This window comes from Loxodonta africana, chromosome 7 (assembly GCF_030014295.1).
Source record: "Loxodonta africana isolate mLoxAfr1 chromosome 7, mLoxAfr1.hap2, whole genome shotgun sequence".
NCBI classification, from domain to species: Eukaryota; Metazoa; Chordata; class Mammalia; order Proboscidea; family Elephantidae; genus Loxodonta; species Loxodonta africana.
The window spans coordinates 72,878,354-72,896,851 of record NC_087348.1 but is presented as its reverse complement, the minus strand read 5'-3'; the positions used below and the strand labels follow the sequence as shown (position 1 = coordinate 72,896,851).

At 43.3% G+C, this 18,498-nt stretch overlaps 2 protein-coding genes across 11 annotated transcripts in view; one reads left to right on the top strand and one right to left on the bottom strand.

Annotated features, from left to right (window-relative positions):
- The window catches only part of AMPD3 (adenosine monophosphate deaminase 3), a 58,574-nt gene that overhangs the window by 37,676 nt on the left and 2,400 nt on the right, over window positions 1-18,498 (top strand). For 7 of the 9 annotated variants that reach the window (XM_023550853.2, XM_023550856.2, XM_023550855.2 and 4 more), the window contains 6 exons: window positions 624-750; window positions 3,700-3,863; window positions 4,983-5,103; window positions 6,678-6,851; window positions 9,377-9,543; window positions 11,439-11,640. In XM_023550853.2, coding sequence (XP_023406621.1) covers window positions 624-750; window positions 3,700-3,863; window positions 4,983-5,103; window positions 6,678-6,851; window positions 9,377-9,543; window positions 11,439-11,583 — 898 coding nt within the window. In that variant the 3' untranslated portion in view covers window positions 11,584-11,640. Of the gene's footprint in view, window positions 1-623; window positions 751-3,699; window positions 3,864-4,982; window positions 5,104-6,677; window positions 6,852-9,376; window positions 9,544-11,438; window positions 11,641-18,498 lie in introns of those variants that run through there. The other 2 variants (XM_003412166.4, XM_064288434.1) reach the window with 2 other exon arrangements.
- Window positions 7,868-18,498, bottom strand: part of RNF141 (ring finger protein 141) — a 43,978-nt gene continuing 33,347 nt past the window's right edge. For both annotated transcript variants that reach the window (XM_003412005.4, XM_010592238.3), the window contains exon 6: window positions 7,868-18,080. In XM_003412005.4, the coding sequence (XP_003412053.3) occupies window positions 17,930-18,080 (151 nt within the window). In that variant the 3' untranslated portion in view covers window positions 7,868-17,929. The remainder of the gene's footprint in view (window positions 18,081-18,498) is intronic.

Genomic DNA, 18,498 nt, shown 5'->3' with positions numbered 1-18,498 from the left:
ATGGAGAGGAGTGGCTAGCAAAGATGGTCTTGTGACACATTCCTTTTTCAAAGGACATTTTTGTGCAAAGCTGTGGTGGGAGCTACTGTCCCCCCTTCTTCTCACTGGAGGGTGAGGATAGACTGTTCTGTGGGTAAGCTCAGGGGTATAAAGTGACCCAGGTGGTGGTCCAGGTTGCTGGCCCTCTTCCTGGTATCACTCTGACCACCACTGTCCTCTCCAGCTGACTGGCCAGTGTGGGGCTCATTGCCCCAGGCAGGTTGGGGTATGTGGCTTAGGGAAACTGAACTGAGAGTCAGAGTCTGGATCACTGGAAAATTTAAGGACTCATCTCTTAGAACCTTGGTCAACCTGAATCCCACCACCTCACTCCCAGAGTGGCCTCTGGCTTGAGAAAGCTCTCTGACTGGGGTGGATGGGTGTTGAATTGGCAAACCAGTGCCTATTATTATGGAAATTGCTAGGAGCTGGAGGGAGAGAAGGCACTCAGGCCTAGTCTCTGGCTCTACTCTGGGTGTTTAAGTGGGGACTCGAGGTGTCTGAGGAAATAACTGGGGCCGATCACAGACAGGCCAAGGGGGCTGTTGAACCTGCCTAATAAGCTAGTTTTCACTATCCCCCAGTGATATATTTAGGTCAAAGAAGCTGCTGCCAAACTTTGGGAAGATGCTGGAGAACATCTTCCTGCCTCTTTTCGAGGCCACGATCAACCCTCAAGATCACAGAGAGCTTCACCTCTTCCTCAAATATGTAAGTGTGGTGGTGCCCCAGGCAAGTCACCTAGTGGTGGAGGGAGGGAGAGGATTCTGGGTGTTTGGGTCATTTTCTCGTTGCCCCACCCTGGCTTCTCTTCTTATATTCTGACACCTGTGTGCCCCAGACATGGGGCTGCTAGCCCCAGGAAACTGAATTCCTAAAATAATGGAGCCTTGTCTAGGGAGGGCTACCCCCTTCTCCTCAGGGGCACCCCTGGGGGAAGAGTACTGGGGCAAGGCGTACCCCCCTACTGGAATGGGCAACCTTGGGGTAGAAGCTGAGGGTTAGTTTCTGGTCAGGTGGGGCTGGGGAGACTGGATCCTGCCCCAGGCAGCAACCAGGCAGCAGCTTTGGTATCTTCTTTAGAAATGCAGATATTTCAACTCTTCTGCTTATACCATTACAAAGGTCCTTACACCTTGTTAGTTGAGTTCAAGGAGCCCTGAAAAATATGTTTCTCTTCCATATTTGGTTAGTTATGGGAGAAGGAGAGAAGAGATGAGGGAGAGACTTAACCAGAAAGAGAGTGAGAGGGCAGGAACTGGTCATCCTCAGGGTGCCCAGAATGGAAGGGTGTGGACAGCGAGAGCAAGCTCAGTACCTGTTCAAGGTGATTTCAGACAGGGTGGGAGGCAGGGAAGATTGAGCCTGTGTGTGTGTGTGTGTGTGTGTGTGTGTGTGTGTGTGTGTGTGTGTGTAGAGGGGCAGGAAAGGGTTTGCTGAGGGACATCATCAAATTATGTTTTAGACAAAATCATTCTGGCTGTTGTGCAGAGAATGGCCCGGAACAAGAGGTAGCTGGAGGTGGGAGGAAGGGGCAAGAAGAGAATCAAAGGGCCTGTTCCAGCAGTGAGACAGATGATGGGAGCTTGGACCGGTGGTGAGAGGTGAGAGCTCACATCTATCAAGTGCTGGCTGCTCAGCCTAGCGATACACATCATGACATGATACTGTCCATGCCAACAATTTCCCATTATCCCCACTTGGTTGTCATTAATAATAAGCAGAATTATGTGCTTGTCATGTGTTAGGCACATGAATTATCTCATTTAATCCTCAAATAGACCCTATGAAGCACTATCTCCAATTTGCACATGAAGAAATTAAAACAGAGGTGACAAAGCTAAAAAGTAGCAGAACTGGGATTCAAAATTAGGCAGACTGAAGCCAGAGCCTGTGCCATTAACACCTAAAATGCACTGCCTCCCAAGTAAGGAAAGTGAGGTGTGTGGTAACTTACCAGCCCGTGGTCCTGACCAGGTGGTAGGGCAGGACTCTGTGGGCAGAGCAGGGGGCTTGGTGAGAAGGGGTGGGTGGTAGGAATGACAGGACCTGGGCAAATACTGAAGGTGAGGAAGAGGGAAGAGGGAGGAGTCTAGGATGCCTCCCAGAGGGTTTGGCTTTGTAGGAGGGTGGATGTGGTGCCTTGCAGAGGTCACTGCCAACAGTGGGAGAAGAGCAGGCTTGAGGCAGGGTGGAGGAGGAATTGGAGTTTGGACATTTTTGTGTTTGAGGCCCGTGGGAGACCGAGGTGGTGGAGCTGCATCAGTTGGATCCAGAGCTCAGGAGAGGGCCTGCCATCATCCCTCTCCCAAAGGTGGAGAAACCAGGACGTAGAAGAGTTCAGGTGAAGTATGGTGCTAGTGGGCACAGAGCAGAGCTTGAGGCCTTCCCTGCTCTCCAGACCCATCCAGGGTGTGCTTAGAGCCATAGCAGGGATCCTGGCCCTTTTCTTTGACATATACGACTCTGTGATGGGCAAGATTCTGGCTAAGATGCTCATGGTCACTTGCTCCTCTGGCCTCTACTGCCCATTTGGGCTGGAAGACCTGGCTGGGGTCTGAGAGAGCCCCCCAGTTTGGCCCAGTTGTGGAGTGAGGTGGACAGTCTTTCTCCCACCTGGTGTTCGGAGGCCCCTTACCAGGCTGTTGCTGTGCCTGAGGAAAAGGAGGGAGATGTGTTAGCAAAACTTTCCCTATGTGCTGGCCAACAGGCTGTGTCCTGTGTCTTCTGTGGGTATGTTCTTGGTGGGGGCTTGATCTCTGGAACCAACCAGAAGGCTTTGGAAGCCAACCGGCCTGATGACCAGGGTAGGGCCACCCAGGGGCATAGTTTGGGTTCAAGTCGAGGTTTAACTGCAGTGGCAGGATGGGAGTTTCCTGAGGCGCCTCTCCCTTGGCTTAAGATAGTAGTCCCCAGTGAAGGCTTAGCGGTAGAAGTTGCCTCCTGAGAACTACAACCTTCCAAGGGGCCCTCCTGGAAAAGGGCACATGTTGGCCTGTTTGTGAGGCATCCAGGCTAGTTTCTGGTGGCCACACTTGGGACATGCCTTAGGGTATCCTCCGCCCTTAGCCCAAAGGAGTACAGATGCTGAGCCCACTTGGACTCAGAGCCTGGCCATCATACTTGGGCAAGTTCCTTAATTACCTTGGCTCTTGGTTTGCTCAACTGTAAAATGGGGCCAATCCACCCCTCACAGAGATGCTCTGGGTATTAAATTAGCTCATACACACAAAGTACTTCAAGTAGGGTCTGACTTATAGTAGGTGCATGGGAATACCTGTCCCCTTCCCCTCCCAGCTCTTTGTCGCTGTTGCCAACGGCAGTGGCTTCTGGGTATCCTGTAGCGCTGGCTTCCTCCTCTGCACTGCAGAGGGATGGGTAGTGGGTATGGCTCCATTACTGTTCCTCTGGCCCTGTCACCACTACCACGCAGGTGCTTGGCACTGTCCAGTCTGGCCTCCTGGGTGCCTTTGGAAGCCCTGGAGGGACAGAGAGTGGTGTTGTGCCCACTGCCCACCCCGGGAAGAATGTGGCCTCAGGCAGGCTTCAGGGTCGCTAGCTGAGATGCAAACCTTGAGAGAACATTTGGCAGCTGAGGTCTAAGCCCTGGGAGACCTGTTCTGCCTTGGCTTGATGCTCAGGATCCCTCCTCCTGCCCAGGTGACGGGGTTCGACAGCGTGGATGATGAGTCTAAGCACAGTGACCACATGTTCTCAGACAAAAGCCCCAGCCCGGAATTCTGGACCAGTGAGCAGAACCCGCCCTACAGCTACTACCTGTACTACATGTATGCCAACATCATGGTGCTCAACAACCTCCGAAGGTGGGTGAGCCAGCCCCTTTACACACTTGTGTTCATGAGCTAGCACATACACAAACATGTGTCTATGTACACTTGAACCAACACACATGTCCATGTGTCCACACACCTCAGGATACCTGGGCATTCCCCAGCATGCTACACGCAGGCACATATCGGTATCATTACATACGCATGCATGCCTGCCCACTATGACATGCATGCCGATATAAACATGCACGTTATGTACAATGCAGATACACACCGCACATGTACACACATGTTCATACAAATACACAATACTCACCAAACACACATACATATGTATATATGCAGTCTCTGTATGTACATAGCATGTGCTAACACACATACATGTTCATTGTACCACACACACCAACAATGTTCACACATATATTCTTTCAACAAATATTATTGTGTCTGCTATGTGACAGCATTCTTCTAGGCACTGGCTGTATACTAGGGAACAACAACAAGGTCTGTGCCCTCACGTAGCTTATATTCTTCCATGGATAGACTCCCACCAAGACACACATGGACAGAAGTTGGATGCCCAGGACACTGAGCTGCCCTTCTTCTTTACCAGTCTAGCATCCCTCCCGCTCCTGGCTGGGCCTTGGGAACTTTGCTAGCTCAGCCCAAGTCAGTGCTGGTTTATGGGTATGGAGGCTTTGAATGGGGTCATGATTAAAAGAAGATGGCCTGATATTGGGGAAGGTTAGCCCTGGACTGGGCTTTTGGAAATGAAGGCTAGCTCTGCCACTGATCTGTTCAATGGCATTGAACAGATGACTTCACTCTCTGGGCCTTGGTTTACCCATTATTGTAACAAAGAAGTTGGACTTGATGGATTCTCATGGCCTTTCCTAGTCTGAAGTTCTTTGGACCTGGGCTACAAGGTCTGGCAAGGGGGCTTGGGGGAAGAGGGCCTGTTTCTACCACTAGACTCCATCTCTTTCCCTCGGAGGTGGTGTTTCTTGGTTCTGGGAGGAATAGTTTCTGGGCTGCACTGGGTCAGCTGTGTTGGCCCTGCCATGGGTGATTGTCTCCCGTGAGGTGGGAATACCGGCCCAATGCCTGTGGGGCCCCAGGCAGGGTGGACCCATGGCCTATCTTCTCCTACAGGGAACGAGGCCTGAGCACTTTCCTGTTCCGGCCTCACTGTGGGGAGGCTGGCTCCATCACCCACTTGGTGTCTGCCTTCCTGACTGCTGACAACATTTCCCATGGGCTGCTCCTCAAGAAGGTAATAACTGGGCCCTCGTAGAGGCCTGCCCTGCAGGGTCTGTCCTGCCCTGGGCTCCTCTGGGAGAAGTAGGGTCACCTGGGCTCCAGCTGTTCCTGGGAAGCTCCAGCCAGTGATGCTAGAAGGCAGTAACTTTTTCTGGGCTGGCCTGACTACAGTCACCTTTGTTTCATTTTTGATTATGAAATTAATATAATCAAACACATTACAATTTAGAAAATAGAGAAATAGGGGGAAGAAAAACCTTATTGCTATTACTTTAATAGAAACACCCAGTGTTACTTTTTAGTGTTTTCATTTCTATTTTTTTTCAGAGCGTATTTTTAATGTGCTTATTATCATAAGGAAACCCTGGTGGTGTAGTGGTTAAGAGCTCAGCTGCTAACCAAAAGGTCGGCAGTTTGAATCCACCAGGCACTCCTTGGAAACCCCATGGGGCAGTTCTACTCTGTCCTATAGGGTCTCTATGAGTTGCAATCAACTCGACTACGGCAGCGGGTTTTTTAAAATTATGATAAGGAGCTCTGGTGGTGCAGTGGTTGAGCACTCAGCTGCTAACTAAAAGGTCAGAGGTTTGAGCCCACCAGCCGATCTGTGGGAGAAAGATGTGGCCGTCAGCTTCTGTAAAGATTACAGCCTTGGAAAACCCTATGGGGCAGTTCTACTCTGTCCTATAGGGTCGCTGTGGGTCTGAATCGACTCAATGGTAGTGGGTTTGCTTTAGTTTTGGATTATCATAATGAACATGGAATTTTGGTTCTTGCTTTGTCCCTTCATATTGTATCATAGGCATTTTTCTGTGCTACAGTGTAACATCTCTCCTCATCCTAAAATCTCTCTCCTTAATGCTAAAGGCTGTTGGGTGAATGGTCCACCCTCTGGATGGTCTCTAATCCACTTAACCAGTCTCCAGTTGTTGGACACAACAGAGTACATCCACTTTTTCCCTTGTGTAGATAATGCTACCCTGAGCTCTGCATTCAGCTTTCTCCGAATTCTGGATCACTTCCTTAGGAATGATGTTACTTAAAATGCTCCCCTGCCCTGGTTCCTGGAGAGGTCTAACCGCATGTCACATTTCTGTGGGGAGCCTGAGACAGCGGAAAACCACTCTTCCCATCCCTTCAGGGCTTATCTCCAGGAAATGGAGTGTTTATGTTCTCAACCTGAAAGTTTGGGGTTAAAGCAACACAACAACAAAAGTGGGTCACCTCCTTGGAGTGACCCACTGGCACCTGGGGGAGGGGAGCTGAGTAAGTGGGTGGGGTCAGCCTGGGGCAGTGCAGCTGCTTTTCCTGCCCTGAGCTGGGCCCGATCTGGAGCCAACAGTGAGCAAGTCAAACAGTGGGCAGGAGGGAGGGCAGTCACCAGAGAGGAGAGGGACATAAGGGTGGGGAAGGGAGGAGGGTGGGTTTTGGCTTTGAGGAGCTCAGGCTTGGTTGAGGACTTGCACAAACACTGCCCAGACCCTGGTTTCCATTGGTGAATGCTTCTTCCCTCCCTTCTCCCTCTTTCTACCCTTTCCCTTCCCTCCCTCCCTCACTTGTCACATCAATTTGGTGGTTCTCTTGCAGAGTCCGGTATTGCAGTATCTCTACTACCTTGCTCAGATCCCCATTGCGATGTCTCCTCTTAGCAACAATAGTCTGTTCCTCGAATATTCCAAAAACCCTTTGAGGGAATTCCTGCACAAAGGACTGCATGTTTCTCTCTCCACCGACGACCCCATGCAGTTCCACTACACGAAGGTGAGGACTTTGGGGGAAACGGCAGTGGTGCCCCCAGCAGGTGTCCGTCCTGGCCTGTCTTCCCACTGCAGGGACCTGAGCAGGTGGGTCTGAAACCAGACCAATGGGTCCATGCCCAGCGTGCACAAAGCCAAACTCTCAGACGTTGTCTTTGAGAGGAAGAGTCTATTTTGCAGGCTAGCAAACAGGAACTCAGAGGTATCGACCTCGGATTGAGTACCACGATCTTCGTGAGCAACGTGCAATTTATACTTATTCGTTGGATCAGAGGTTTTACCTATTCACAGTTTCTACTGATTATTTTTTACAGCGTGGTGCTAAGACTCAGCATGGGATTAGCCGATGGACCAAAATGCTTTTGAAATGGGCTAGACTATTGTTGATGATGCATTTCCAGTGATTTTGGTTCCTTGACATGAGTCTTTTTATTCCTTGACATAAGTTCTCTTGCGTTATTGAGCATGTGTGGCAGCCCAGGGTTTTTTGTCAGTCATCGTGGTCTTTTCCTCGCCACATCTGGCTACTCTGAGCCGGTTAGATCTGGACTCTTCCGGGGCTTTCCAGAGGGTCTGAAAAACAACTTAGAGGAAGTGAGTGACATGGTGGTGGGGAAGAGACTAGGAGTGGCCAGATGCCTCGTGGTATAATATAGTGGAGTAATAATTAATTAGGTGTCTTCAGTGTCTTCAGCCTCCAGAGTCTCTAACAAGTCAATGCTGCTTTGGGTGTGGGGCTGGTGGCCCAGTGAGATGAGAGGTAAGCCACCAGTTAGGGAATATGCCTTTCAGGAACCCTCTCTTTGGGGTCCTTGAACCCTTAAAGGCACAAGTTCGCTTCTTTGCCCTTCTCTATTTTCCCCTTCTTTGACACTTACCTAGCTCTGTAACCTTGGTCAAGTTACTTGAACTCTCTGAATCTTTTTCCTTCTTTGTAAAATGGGGATAAAATAGACTCTATCTCTACCTCTACCTTATTGTAAGTGTTCATTAAGATAATGAATCAAAGGGCCTAATATAGTATCTGCATATAGCAAGTATCCAAAATGTTGGCTGTTTTTTTTTTACTAATATTATTGTTATTGTTGTTGATACTATTATTAGACTTCGGATCTCTGGCCAAAGAGGAAGGGAAAGGTGATGTCATGCATGGGGACCAGCCATAAGTGTATTTAGCACATTTTGATGGTGTTGATAAGACCAGCCACTGATTAGCAGAAATAGAAGAGCCAATGTCTTCTTTTTAGGACAGTGGTTCTCAAAACTTTTGGTCTCAGAACCCCTTTATACTCTTTAACACTGAGGTCCTCAAGGAGCTCTTATTTATGTGGATCGTATCTACTGATATTTACTGTGTTAGAAATTAACTGAGAAATTTTAAAATATTTATTAACTCATTTAAAAATAACATTAATAAATCAATTAAGTGTTCATACAACTAGCAGTTTTTATGCAAAATAATTATATTTTCCAAAACAAAAGAAAAAAATTATTGAGAAGTAGCATTGTTTTACATTTTTGCAAACCTCTTTAATATCTGGTTTAACAGAAGATAGATCTCTTATCTGCTTCTGCATTCAATCTGTTGTAATAGACATTTTCACCAAAGTATATGAAGAAAATCCAACCTTACACAGGTATATAGTTGGAAAAGGGAGAACCTGTGGATCCCCCAAAAGGTTTTGGGGACCCTGAGGCATCCTTGAACCATACTTTGAGAACCACTGTTCCAGGATACAGAAGCAATGAGGTCGAGGTCGGGAAGGGGTGATGGGTGGGCTGAGGATTAACACACATCATTTCACACCTCAGAAGATCAAGCACGACCACAGCTCAAACCCAAATGCTTTGGGGTTTTTGCTATCTCACTACTTATACCACAACTATTTCTCATTTTAATATTCCATCTCTACCTTTGGCATTTTATTCATGTTAACTTTTATGTTTGGACAGTCTTAAAGAAAACGGTGTGTTAAAGAAAAAGCAAAGCTACAGAGCAGGTACTAAATACATGCATGAGAAGGGGGACTGTCACAGGAGGGCAGAGACTGGCATCCCCAGTGCCCAGCTCAGGGCTTCAAACACCATAGGCATTCACTGCAGGCCAAAAAACAAATGTGCAGGTGTTCTTTTCATATTTCTTTGGTAACCTGAGATTTCACTCAAAGAAGGTGTCGTTGTGTGCCGTTGAGTCAACTCCAACTCACAGGTGTTACGTTGCTTGATTATCAAGAGGCCAGTTATTGAAGGAAAATTAAATATGCTTGCTTTATGCTGGAGTACTGGTGGCACAGTGGCTAAGAGTTCGGCTGCTAACCAGAAGATTGGCAGTTCAAATCCACTAGCAGCTCCTTGGAAACCCTACGGGGCAGTTCTACTCTGTCCTATAGGGTCCCTGTGAGTTGGAATTGACTGGACAGCAAGGTTTTTTTTTGCTATGTGCTTAATGTTTCTAGCTTTGGAAATATGTTTACCATTGGAATGAATATTCTACCATCTAATAAATTTACTTTCGGGGGAGGGATCTAGGAAGCACTTATGGAAGAATATGCGATTGCAGCTCAAGTGTGGAAGCTGAGCACGTGTGACCTATGTGAAATCGCCAGGAATAGTGTGCTGCAGAGTGGCCTCTCACATCAGGTATGGCGTCTGCCCATACTGCCCTCTGTCCTTCCCATCCTCTCAACAAATGTCCGGTGAGTGCCCATTGTGTGCCAGGCACTGAGGGTCAATGATGAACGAAACAAACAGGGTCTTTGCTACAATGAAACTCATGTTCTAGAAGAATCCTTGGAAGCCTCCTAAATTTGACCCCATTACCTTTCTCAGATCTCTACTCAAATGTCACCTCCTTGCTCCTGATAGCCATTCTAAAATAGCCACACTCTTCCCTTCATTCTTTATCTCCTCAATCTGTTTTTCTTCATTACATTTATTACTACTGATATTGTACTATGTATTTAGGACACAGACTGTTTTGTTCAGCATTATATCCCCAGGACCTACAATAGTCCTTGGCACTTAGTAGGCACTCAGTATTTCTTGAATAGGTGAACAGTAACTAAATTGAATAAAAAACTGGGCATCAGTAATTTTTTTAAAGCTCCTTAGGTGTTATGGATTAAATTATGTCACCCCAAAATGTGTGTTGTAAATCCTAACCTCTACGCCTGTGGTGGAAACCCTGATGGCGTAGTGGTTAAGTGCTACGGCTGCTAAACAAAGGGTCAGCAGTTCGAATCTGCCAGGCGCTCCTTGGAAACTTTATGGGGCAGTTCTACTCTGGCCTATAGGGTCGCTATGAGTAGGAATAGACTTGACGGCACTGAGTTTGGTTTGGGTTTGGATGCCTGTGGTTATAATCCCATTTGGGAATGGGTTGTCTTTGTTATCCTAATAAAACAGGATTAGTGTAGAGTCTATCGAGTAAATCTCTTGAGATATAAGAGAGATTAAACAAGCAAGCAGAGAGAGAGAGATGAATTTAGATGCCAAGACACATGGAAATCTCCAAGGAACCAGGAAGCAGAAGCTGAAGAAACAAGGACCTTCCTCCAGAGCTGACAGAGAAAGCCTTCCTCTAGAGACCGCTCTCTGAATTCAAACTTATAGCCTCCTCAACTGTAAGAAAATAAATTTGTTTGCTAATTACAGCCATCCACTTGTGCTATTTCTGTTACAGCAGCACTAGATAACTAAGACACTAGGTGATTCTGATGTGAAGCCTGGATGGAGACCCATTGCTTTAGATGGTATCTTGGGTCCCTGAGAACCTCCCCCGGCACAGGAAGAGGGCTGCCTTAGGTGATCTTCTTGTTGAATGACAAAGCAGAGAAGAGTTAAATGCTCGATTCTTTTTGTGTGGATGTGGTTCCTTGGTGTGCTCCTTCCCCTCCCCCCACACCTGACTGCCCACTTATCAACTCTCAGGAGGGACTTCTTAGAGACTTAACACATTCACCGTGCTTCTCCATCCCCAGCAGCTCTTGCCGTCCTTATCTTTCCCTTTGATCAAGGAAAGCATAGCCAGGAACCAAGGTAATGAATGTGGTTGCTAGGGTGACATCCCTGAGGACAAGAAGGATAGGAAGAATTTTATAACAGCCTCTGGGGAAAGACAGGAGCCCTGATGGTGCAGTGGTTAAGAGCTACAAACCAAAACGTCAGCAGTTTGAATCTATCAGCTGCTCCTTGGAAACTCCATGGGACAGTTCTACTCTGTCCTATAGAGTCACCATGAGTTGGAATCAACTTGATGGCTGTAGGTTTGACTTTTTTGCTATGGGTAAAGATGGAGCCCTGGTGGCGCAGTGGTTAAGAGCTCGTCTGCTATCGAAAAGGTCAGCAGGTCGAATCTACTAACTGCTCCTTGGAAACCCTATGGGGCAGTTCTACTCTGTCCTGTAGGGTTGCTATGAGTCAGAATTGACTCGATGGCAACAAGTTTTGGTTTTTTATGGGGAGAGGTCTTCAGTGAGGATCTGCTTAAGGGGGACTAGTCTGATTTTCCATGGCTGTTATAGGTGCCTATGTGGATATAAAAAGTAAATCTAAGGTATAAGGTTTCATTTGTATTTTTATTGGTCCACAGGAAAAACAAAAGTTTCTGGGACAAAATTATTACAAAGAAGGACCTGAAGGAAATGACATTCGAAAGACAAATGTTGCTCAGATCCGGATGGCATTCCGATACGAGACCTTATGCAATGAGCTCAGCTTCCTGTCCGATGCCATGAAATCAGAAGAGATCACAGCCCTGACCACATAGGCCCAGGACTGGACAGGCACTTCAACTTTTTGGTTTAATTTCAAGTTGGCTATGACTAACGGTGGTCAAGATACCAAACTAGGACTTTCCTCCAGGGAGAGGATGCCTCTGAAGAACTTTCAAACTAGTGATTTTTGGTGGCACTGTTCACTTTAAGATCTAACGTGCCCACTTCTGTTAGTATTTCTGAGTGATAGATGATGATGACTCCTTGGAGATCAGGGAGTTGGGCACTTGTCTGAACCCATTACTAGTTTTCCAAATATTTCCTTTGAAACCGCCAGTGCTTGTATTGTTGGGGCCAGGATTTTCTGCGGTCAGATGCCAGGAGACACGGGGACTGTGTGGTGTTCTGCCGTACGTACTTCTCTATAGGCCCTGCAAGCTAGTTGGTAGTTGTTCATTTCAGCCTCTGGCTGGCTGCCTTAAAATCCATTTCAAAGCTCCCTTTCATAAAGGCGCTATTTTGAGAAAATTAAAAAAGAAAATTTCCTTCTTGACAGTTTGTGTTTTTTTAAATGAATTTCTTAAAAGTGTTTTATTTAGGCCCCATTTCTATTTAGGAAGCCAAATGTTTCCTCGTCTAAAAAGTGAGGGTTTGGACTAGATGTGTGGTTTTCACATGGTGTTCTGTGAAACCACTTCAGGGTCGGAGAGGGAAGGGGCGAGTGAGTTTCTGGGTGCTGCCCTTGTTTCTTCAAAGCGACTTTGCTTTCATCAGTTTTGTATTGGGGCTTCTGGATAATACTTTCCTTTGAACTAAGGACTCCTGGGGAAAAACTTTGAAAAGCACAAGACTAGGGGATCTCTAAGGAGTCCTGGTGGTGCAACAGTTAAGTGCTCAACTGCTAACTGAAAGGTGGGAGGTTGGAATCCACCAGCTGCTCTGCAGAAGACCTGGCGATCTGCTCCAGTAAAGATTTACAGCCTAGAAAACCCTATGGAGCAGTTCTACTCTATTCTATAGGGTCAGAATGGACTCAATCGACTAGACAGCTTACAATAACAGATGATCTCTGTTCCTTTTAGCTTTAATATGCTATAACTGAAGCCCATCTCATTTTACTGTTAAGGCTGGGGAAGTGAAATTTGCTTAGAATTAAGGTCACACAGCTAATAAGTAAAAGACCAGAACTGTTTCTTTACTCCTAATCCAGTCATTTTCCTACTATTCCGTGAGGCCTCACAAATGTTAATTTTTTTTTTTAACACTGCAACCTGACACATTTTTCTTTTTAAAAGGCAAAATTTCTGTTTTTACTGAATAGAGACTTCAGAAGATATAGTGGTCCCAGGTACCACGAGGGAAGTATTTTTTAAGATCCATCTAAATTTAAGCTTTACCAATGTACTCTTCATCTGTGTTACTAGTGCCTGGTACATAGTAGGTGCTCAAAAAATGTTGAATAACTGAATGAATTTCTTTTGGCAGCTTTTAAAGTGTATGTGCGCCTGAAGGATGTGTATTTTGCAACAAGCTGCTCAAGGACCCTCCCAGCTATTTCTGTGGGCAAATTTAGCCTATGGGGAGTCCTTTTTAGTTATGACAAAGTTAGAAGAACCCTATTTTTGTGTGTGAAAATGCTTATTTGAATTTAGATTGTCTTGTCCTATAACCTTATAATGCTTGTCCCCTCGACTAGTCAACTTACGATAGGAACTTAGTCTTTTCACTAGGCAAACATATATGCCATCTCATAGCTAATTACGAAATTGAATGAAAATCCAGCATTTCTCTTAGGAATTCATTATTTTTCAAAGCCCCTATTTATATACATTTGCCCTAACACAACAAGTACTATAGATTGTCATTGTCATTTTTTGTACCAAGGATTTAAAAAAATTTATTGTTTGTCAGGACAGTGGCTCAATAAATTAAAACTGTTTCAATTTAATACTATTTAAAGCAAATGTTTGCTTTTTATTTTAAGATTGGGCATCATGAAGAGCTATCAGTAATAACTGCTGATTTATCTTTTACTAAGACTCAGGCATGGATGAGATTCACTAGAAAAACTCAGAACTTTCAAACTGAAGCTTCCTAGACCTAGAAGGTAAAGCTTTGCTACCTTTTTGGAGCCCTGGTGGCACAGTTAGGAGCTCGGCTGCTAGCCAAAATGTTGGCAGTTAGAATCCACCAGCTGCTTCTCGGAAACCCTATGGGGCAGTTCTACTCTGTCCTATAGGTCACTACGAGTCAGAATTGACTCACTGGCAACAGGTTGGTTTATCTGACTTTTTATTGAACTCTGCCCTGATACAGCTCATGAGCAAAGCCACACATGATCATTTCCTTTTCCCTGGATATTACTTTAGTCTACCCAGCCAGTATTTTTTGGATTTTACCTCATCAGCCAGCTTTTCAGACATTTTTTTCTATAGCAATTTGTACTTATATTACGTTGCTGTATGTAACTGGCCTCTTTGCGAGTGAATGCCTACTTTCATTTGTGTTTGTAGTTGGAAGCAAAGGCAATTATATATTGGCCTGCGTTTCTAAAATAATAGTTCAGAGTTTGAGGTATGTTACCCCTTACTTATTCTAAAATGCTTTTAGCTCCCTTTGTTACTTTCAACGGTATTGTTGAAATGACCAACATCATTGCTCTATGCCTCATGAAAACAAATCATGGTCCAGGGCTGCCATTTGTCAAGGCCTGTCCTGAGTCTTTACTTCCTCTTATCTTGGATTAAAACAAAAATGAAAGCACATCCCCCTGCCTTTCTCTTGTTTCTGAGTGTTATGTCGGTGAAAGAATATTCATCTTTTACTGGGTTTATAGACAAAACTAAAGGTGATATATTGGTGATATAGCTAAACATTCTATACCTGAACTAACACTGACTGCAACTAGCTGCATTAAAAGAAACACAAATCAGACAAACGTAATTCCTTGGAAATCTTTGCACCTCGGACTGTTAAGGAATAAGTATTTTATTAGAAAGACATTAAGATGATAGGGTAAGACTATAAACAGCTGCAAGATTATAAAAATCTATGAGGAAACTATTATGCCTTTTGATAATAAAGTGTACTTCCCTATGACGATGATGTACAACAGAAACGGACGTCCCCTTCTCAGCATTCTAGATTCATTAGTATCCAGGTTCTAAGATGCTTCTCTAGTTACCTTCTTATATGTTGAAAATACTTCATAGGGTGCAGTATTTTATCAATGATTTTTACTGTTCAATAGGGTAAAGAGACATGAAAACTAATGAAAGTCTGTTGTCCACTGTTTATATTACACTGTCATTGTGTTGCCCATCATAAATGTGGACAATCAACCAGTTTCCTCAGTCTCTAAGTAGTTTCTTATTCCTGGATACGCAAAGTAAGCTCAACTTAAGTTATGGGAGAAAAAAAAAAAAGTTAAAATGCAAATTCTTCGGACTGCCTTTTAATGAATCCAACTCCCCAATGCCGAAAATCACTGAACCAGAAGTATTCTCAAAGCAGCCTTATGACCCAGGTATATATATATTAGGCATAAGGAATTGAATCCAATTTGAAATGGATTTTATAGCACACAAACATCACAAACTCTCCAAGCACAATATAAAATAGTCCTCTGGAATACAGACAGTATATAAGAATAAGAAATTACATAAGAAAAAAATCTCTTCAATTTGCTAAAATTTACTTGCTAAAGATTATTTATTGCACAATTTATCAGTCTGTCCTAAGAATAAACAGATATTCTTATTCTTAACATCTAATTTCAGTACATAGTCAAACTCATTTTCTCAAACTAAAGTTCTATAGCATTATAATACAAATAAACCCTTTGTTACTGAGTTAGGATAAGAAAAACCTTGTAACTTAACAAAACACATCCTTACACTTCATAAAACCATTTCACAAATCCTGGAAGGCACACATTACATTTACTAACATAGTAAGTGCATTTAAGTACTTGAGATTTAAAAAAGACAAAGCTGTACAGAATACAAAAAATATCCACTTCATCATTTAGACAAATTTACAACTTTTAAGATTAGTTATTACAGTAGAATCTACCTAACATTCATGTCTAAAGAGTTATCACCCAGTTTAATGGAGTGAGCACAGAACTAGTGTGCTCATGTATTTGATAAGGCTAATAAAAACGTTATATCTCACAGTAGATTAGTCAGTGTCTTGGAGCTCACATTGTAAAATAAAAGGGTTTCGGCAATATCAAGTCACTGCAATCATTATTAAGCAGTTCCGTGAAGACTGAGGGATACTCGGGGACAAACCATTGGCTATACCTGGAAAGATCCAAAACTCTGTAAAGCAACTTTATTTTCAGAAACATTTTAAAATTAGGCAATCAATTAAACTCAGCGAGTTTGATCCAAAAGGACAATGTAAAATCTTACAGCTGGAAAAGATCTCAGTGAATCATCTATCCCAAGCTTTTTAAAATACCCTTCATGAAATATTAATAATCCATGGTGAAGGTTTAGGGTTTTGCAAATCTGACTTCAATTAAACAAAAAAATTTTTTTAAGAAAGAAAATTAAAAAAATAATCCCCATCATACAAATGTGTTCTCACCAAATTCTAATACACCTGAGATCACCAATGCATTAATGTAACTGGTTGACTTTATAATTTTTAGTTATCATAGTGTGTAAAGTTTATATACTGTATAATGAAACAGATTAATAAAATATGACTTTTATACAGTGGGGTAGGGTATGTGTGTGTGTTTATGTATGTAGGGACTCTGTAAGATTTTACTTGGGAAAAATAAAGGTGAAATACTACCGAAATAAAGTATGAAAACCACGTAGGAATCTAAAACACGAGAAAGGCCCTTTCTAAGGTCACATGTTACCAGGTTAACAGTGACAGAGCCCCCATTACTCTGCTTTCATAAACAACTATAATGAGTATTTAGCCTTTGGTACTTAACTATCCCCATCATGAATGTCAGTAGATTAGGTCATCAGTAGTCTGTGAGCAAAATCAAGGTACCCTCCATCAGACATTTTTCCTAGAAGTAGATTATACAATTTGTATGCCTATTAAAATCCTAGGATCCAAAAATTCTGTCATCAATAAGCAGCAACTTAAAATTATGTAACTTAGTACTTAGAATAGTAGTAATTACAACTTACCAATTATAGTTCAGAAAATTTTCCTGGAATGTTAAAATGCTTTTTATAGGAGATGTCAGGTTTATGATATGCTGAAATGCTAATGTTTAATATAAAACAAAAATTCTGCTCAGCAAAAATTTTATAAGCGAAGTCTTAAAAAAAATGGTTGAGATGCTACTGGAGACATACTTCTATTTTTACTACTCTCTTTCAGAGTATTTCAAAGGAAATACAATGAAACAGAAAGCCAAATTATCTCCTAATTTTCAGAGGTGTTTTATGTACATATGGTGAAAAATTTATATTTTGTTTTCTTTCTTAATCTAAGAAATATGAACCTCAGACGCCTTCAAGTTAAGAAAATAAAAGCAACTATCAACTAATATTGAATGATTTATCATAATTTGGAAATAGAAAATTTAGGATCTGGGATGAAGAAAAATTTCCTTCTGAAACTCCAGTTAGTGTGAGCGTTATAAAAAGCCACTGAGAATCGTTTCCCAGCTGTAGGAAGGCATTTCCAGAAGAGCCAAGAAGATTCCCAAGCAGAAAGCCATTTGCAAGACAAGGTCATGCCCAACTTTATATTTATCACTCAAATTTAACAGCATGGCAAAAGAAAAAAAAAAAACCTTAAGAACTTTTAGTTAAAAATATGTAGCTTCATTGCTAAAGTTATGAAATTGTTGATTATTTCAAGTAAAAACATTATAGGAGCAATAATTAACCACAAGGGGGCATACATACTCCTTTGAGTCCAGCACAAAGACTAGCTTTAAGCAGTAATGTGCACTTTGACGTATTCTACATTTTTAGTCATTTAAATTTTTCTCTCAGATGGCTACATCTTTTTAACATTCAAGGTTTATTTTAAACCTAACTAAAAATATTCCAGAACACTCCTGCCCTGAAAAATAGTAGTGTTTCAGAAGCTTCTGGAAATGCTAATGTTACCTTAGCAAAGGATTCACAGAGCAATTAGTTCTAATACACATTAGAACAGATAGAAAATAATATAGTCTAAAACAGTAGCAAATTTTAGTTTACCACAAATGGAAGACATGGAAAGTTTATCAAAAGAAACAGGACAATTTGTCAGAATAGCAAAAATAAGAGGGTGGGAAAAAGTTTTCCTGTGTCCGTGCCACAATATTCCTGCATTCTTCCCCCATGACCAAAGTGTTTACGGCCCACAGTAGCAACAGAAGATTTTTATCCCCAGGTCATGGCCGATGGGGCTGGCCTGCCTCATCAGCCATGTTAAGAATATAGTTAGCCATGTCATCTTCAGTGGGTGGATCTGACACCACCCAAGATTCATTTGCACCAGTCATCTGTAGGCGACAGACAGGGCAACTCCTGTGCCGATCACTCCTATTAGAGAAGTCAAATAAAGAACACAGTTAACTTTTCATTTTCTTCTTTTTTAAAAATAGGGGTTTGTTTGAAACGTAATACATGTATATGGCTATCTTAGTTATCTAGTGCTGCTATAATAGAAATACCACAAGCAGGCAGCTTTATTTTCTCACAGTTGTTGGTAGGTGCCGTCGAGTCAGTTCCAACTCATAGCGACCACACGTACAACAGAACGAAACACTGCCCGGTCCTGCACAATCCTCATAATCAAAGTTATGGTAGGAGGCTACAAGTTAGAATTCAGGGTGCTGGCTCTAAGGGAAGGCTTTCTCTCTCTGCTGGCTCTGGAAGAAGCTCTTTTTTGAGTTTCTGCTCCTGCACGATCTTCATGTGGCTTGTCATCTCTCTTCCCCCACTCTGCTTCTCTCGCTTG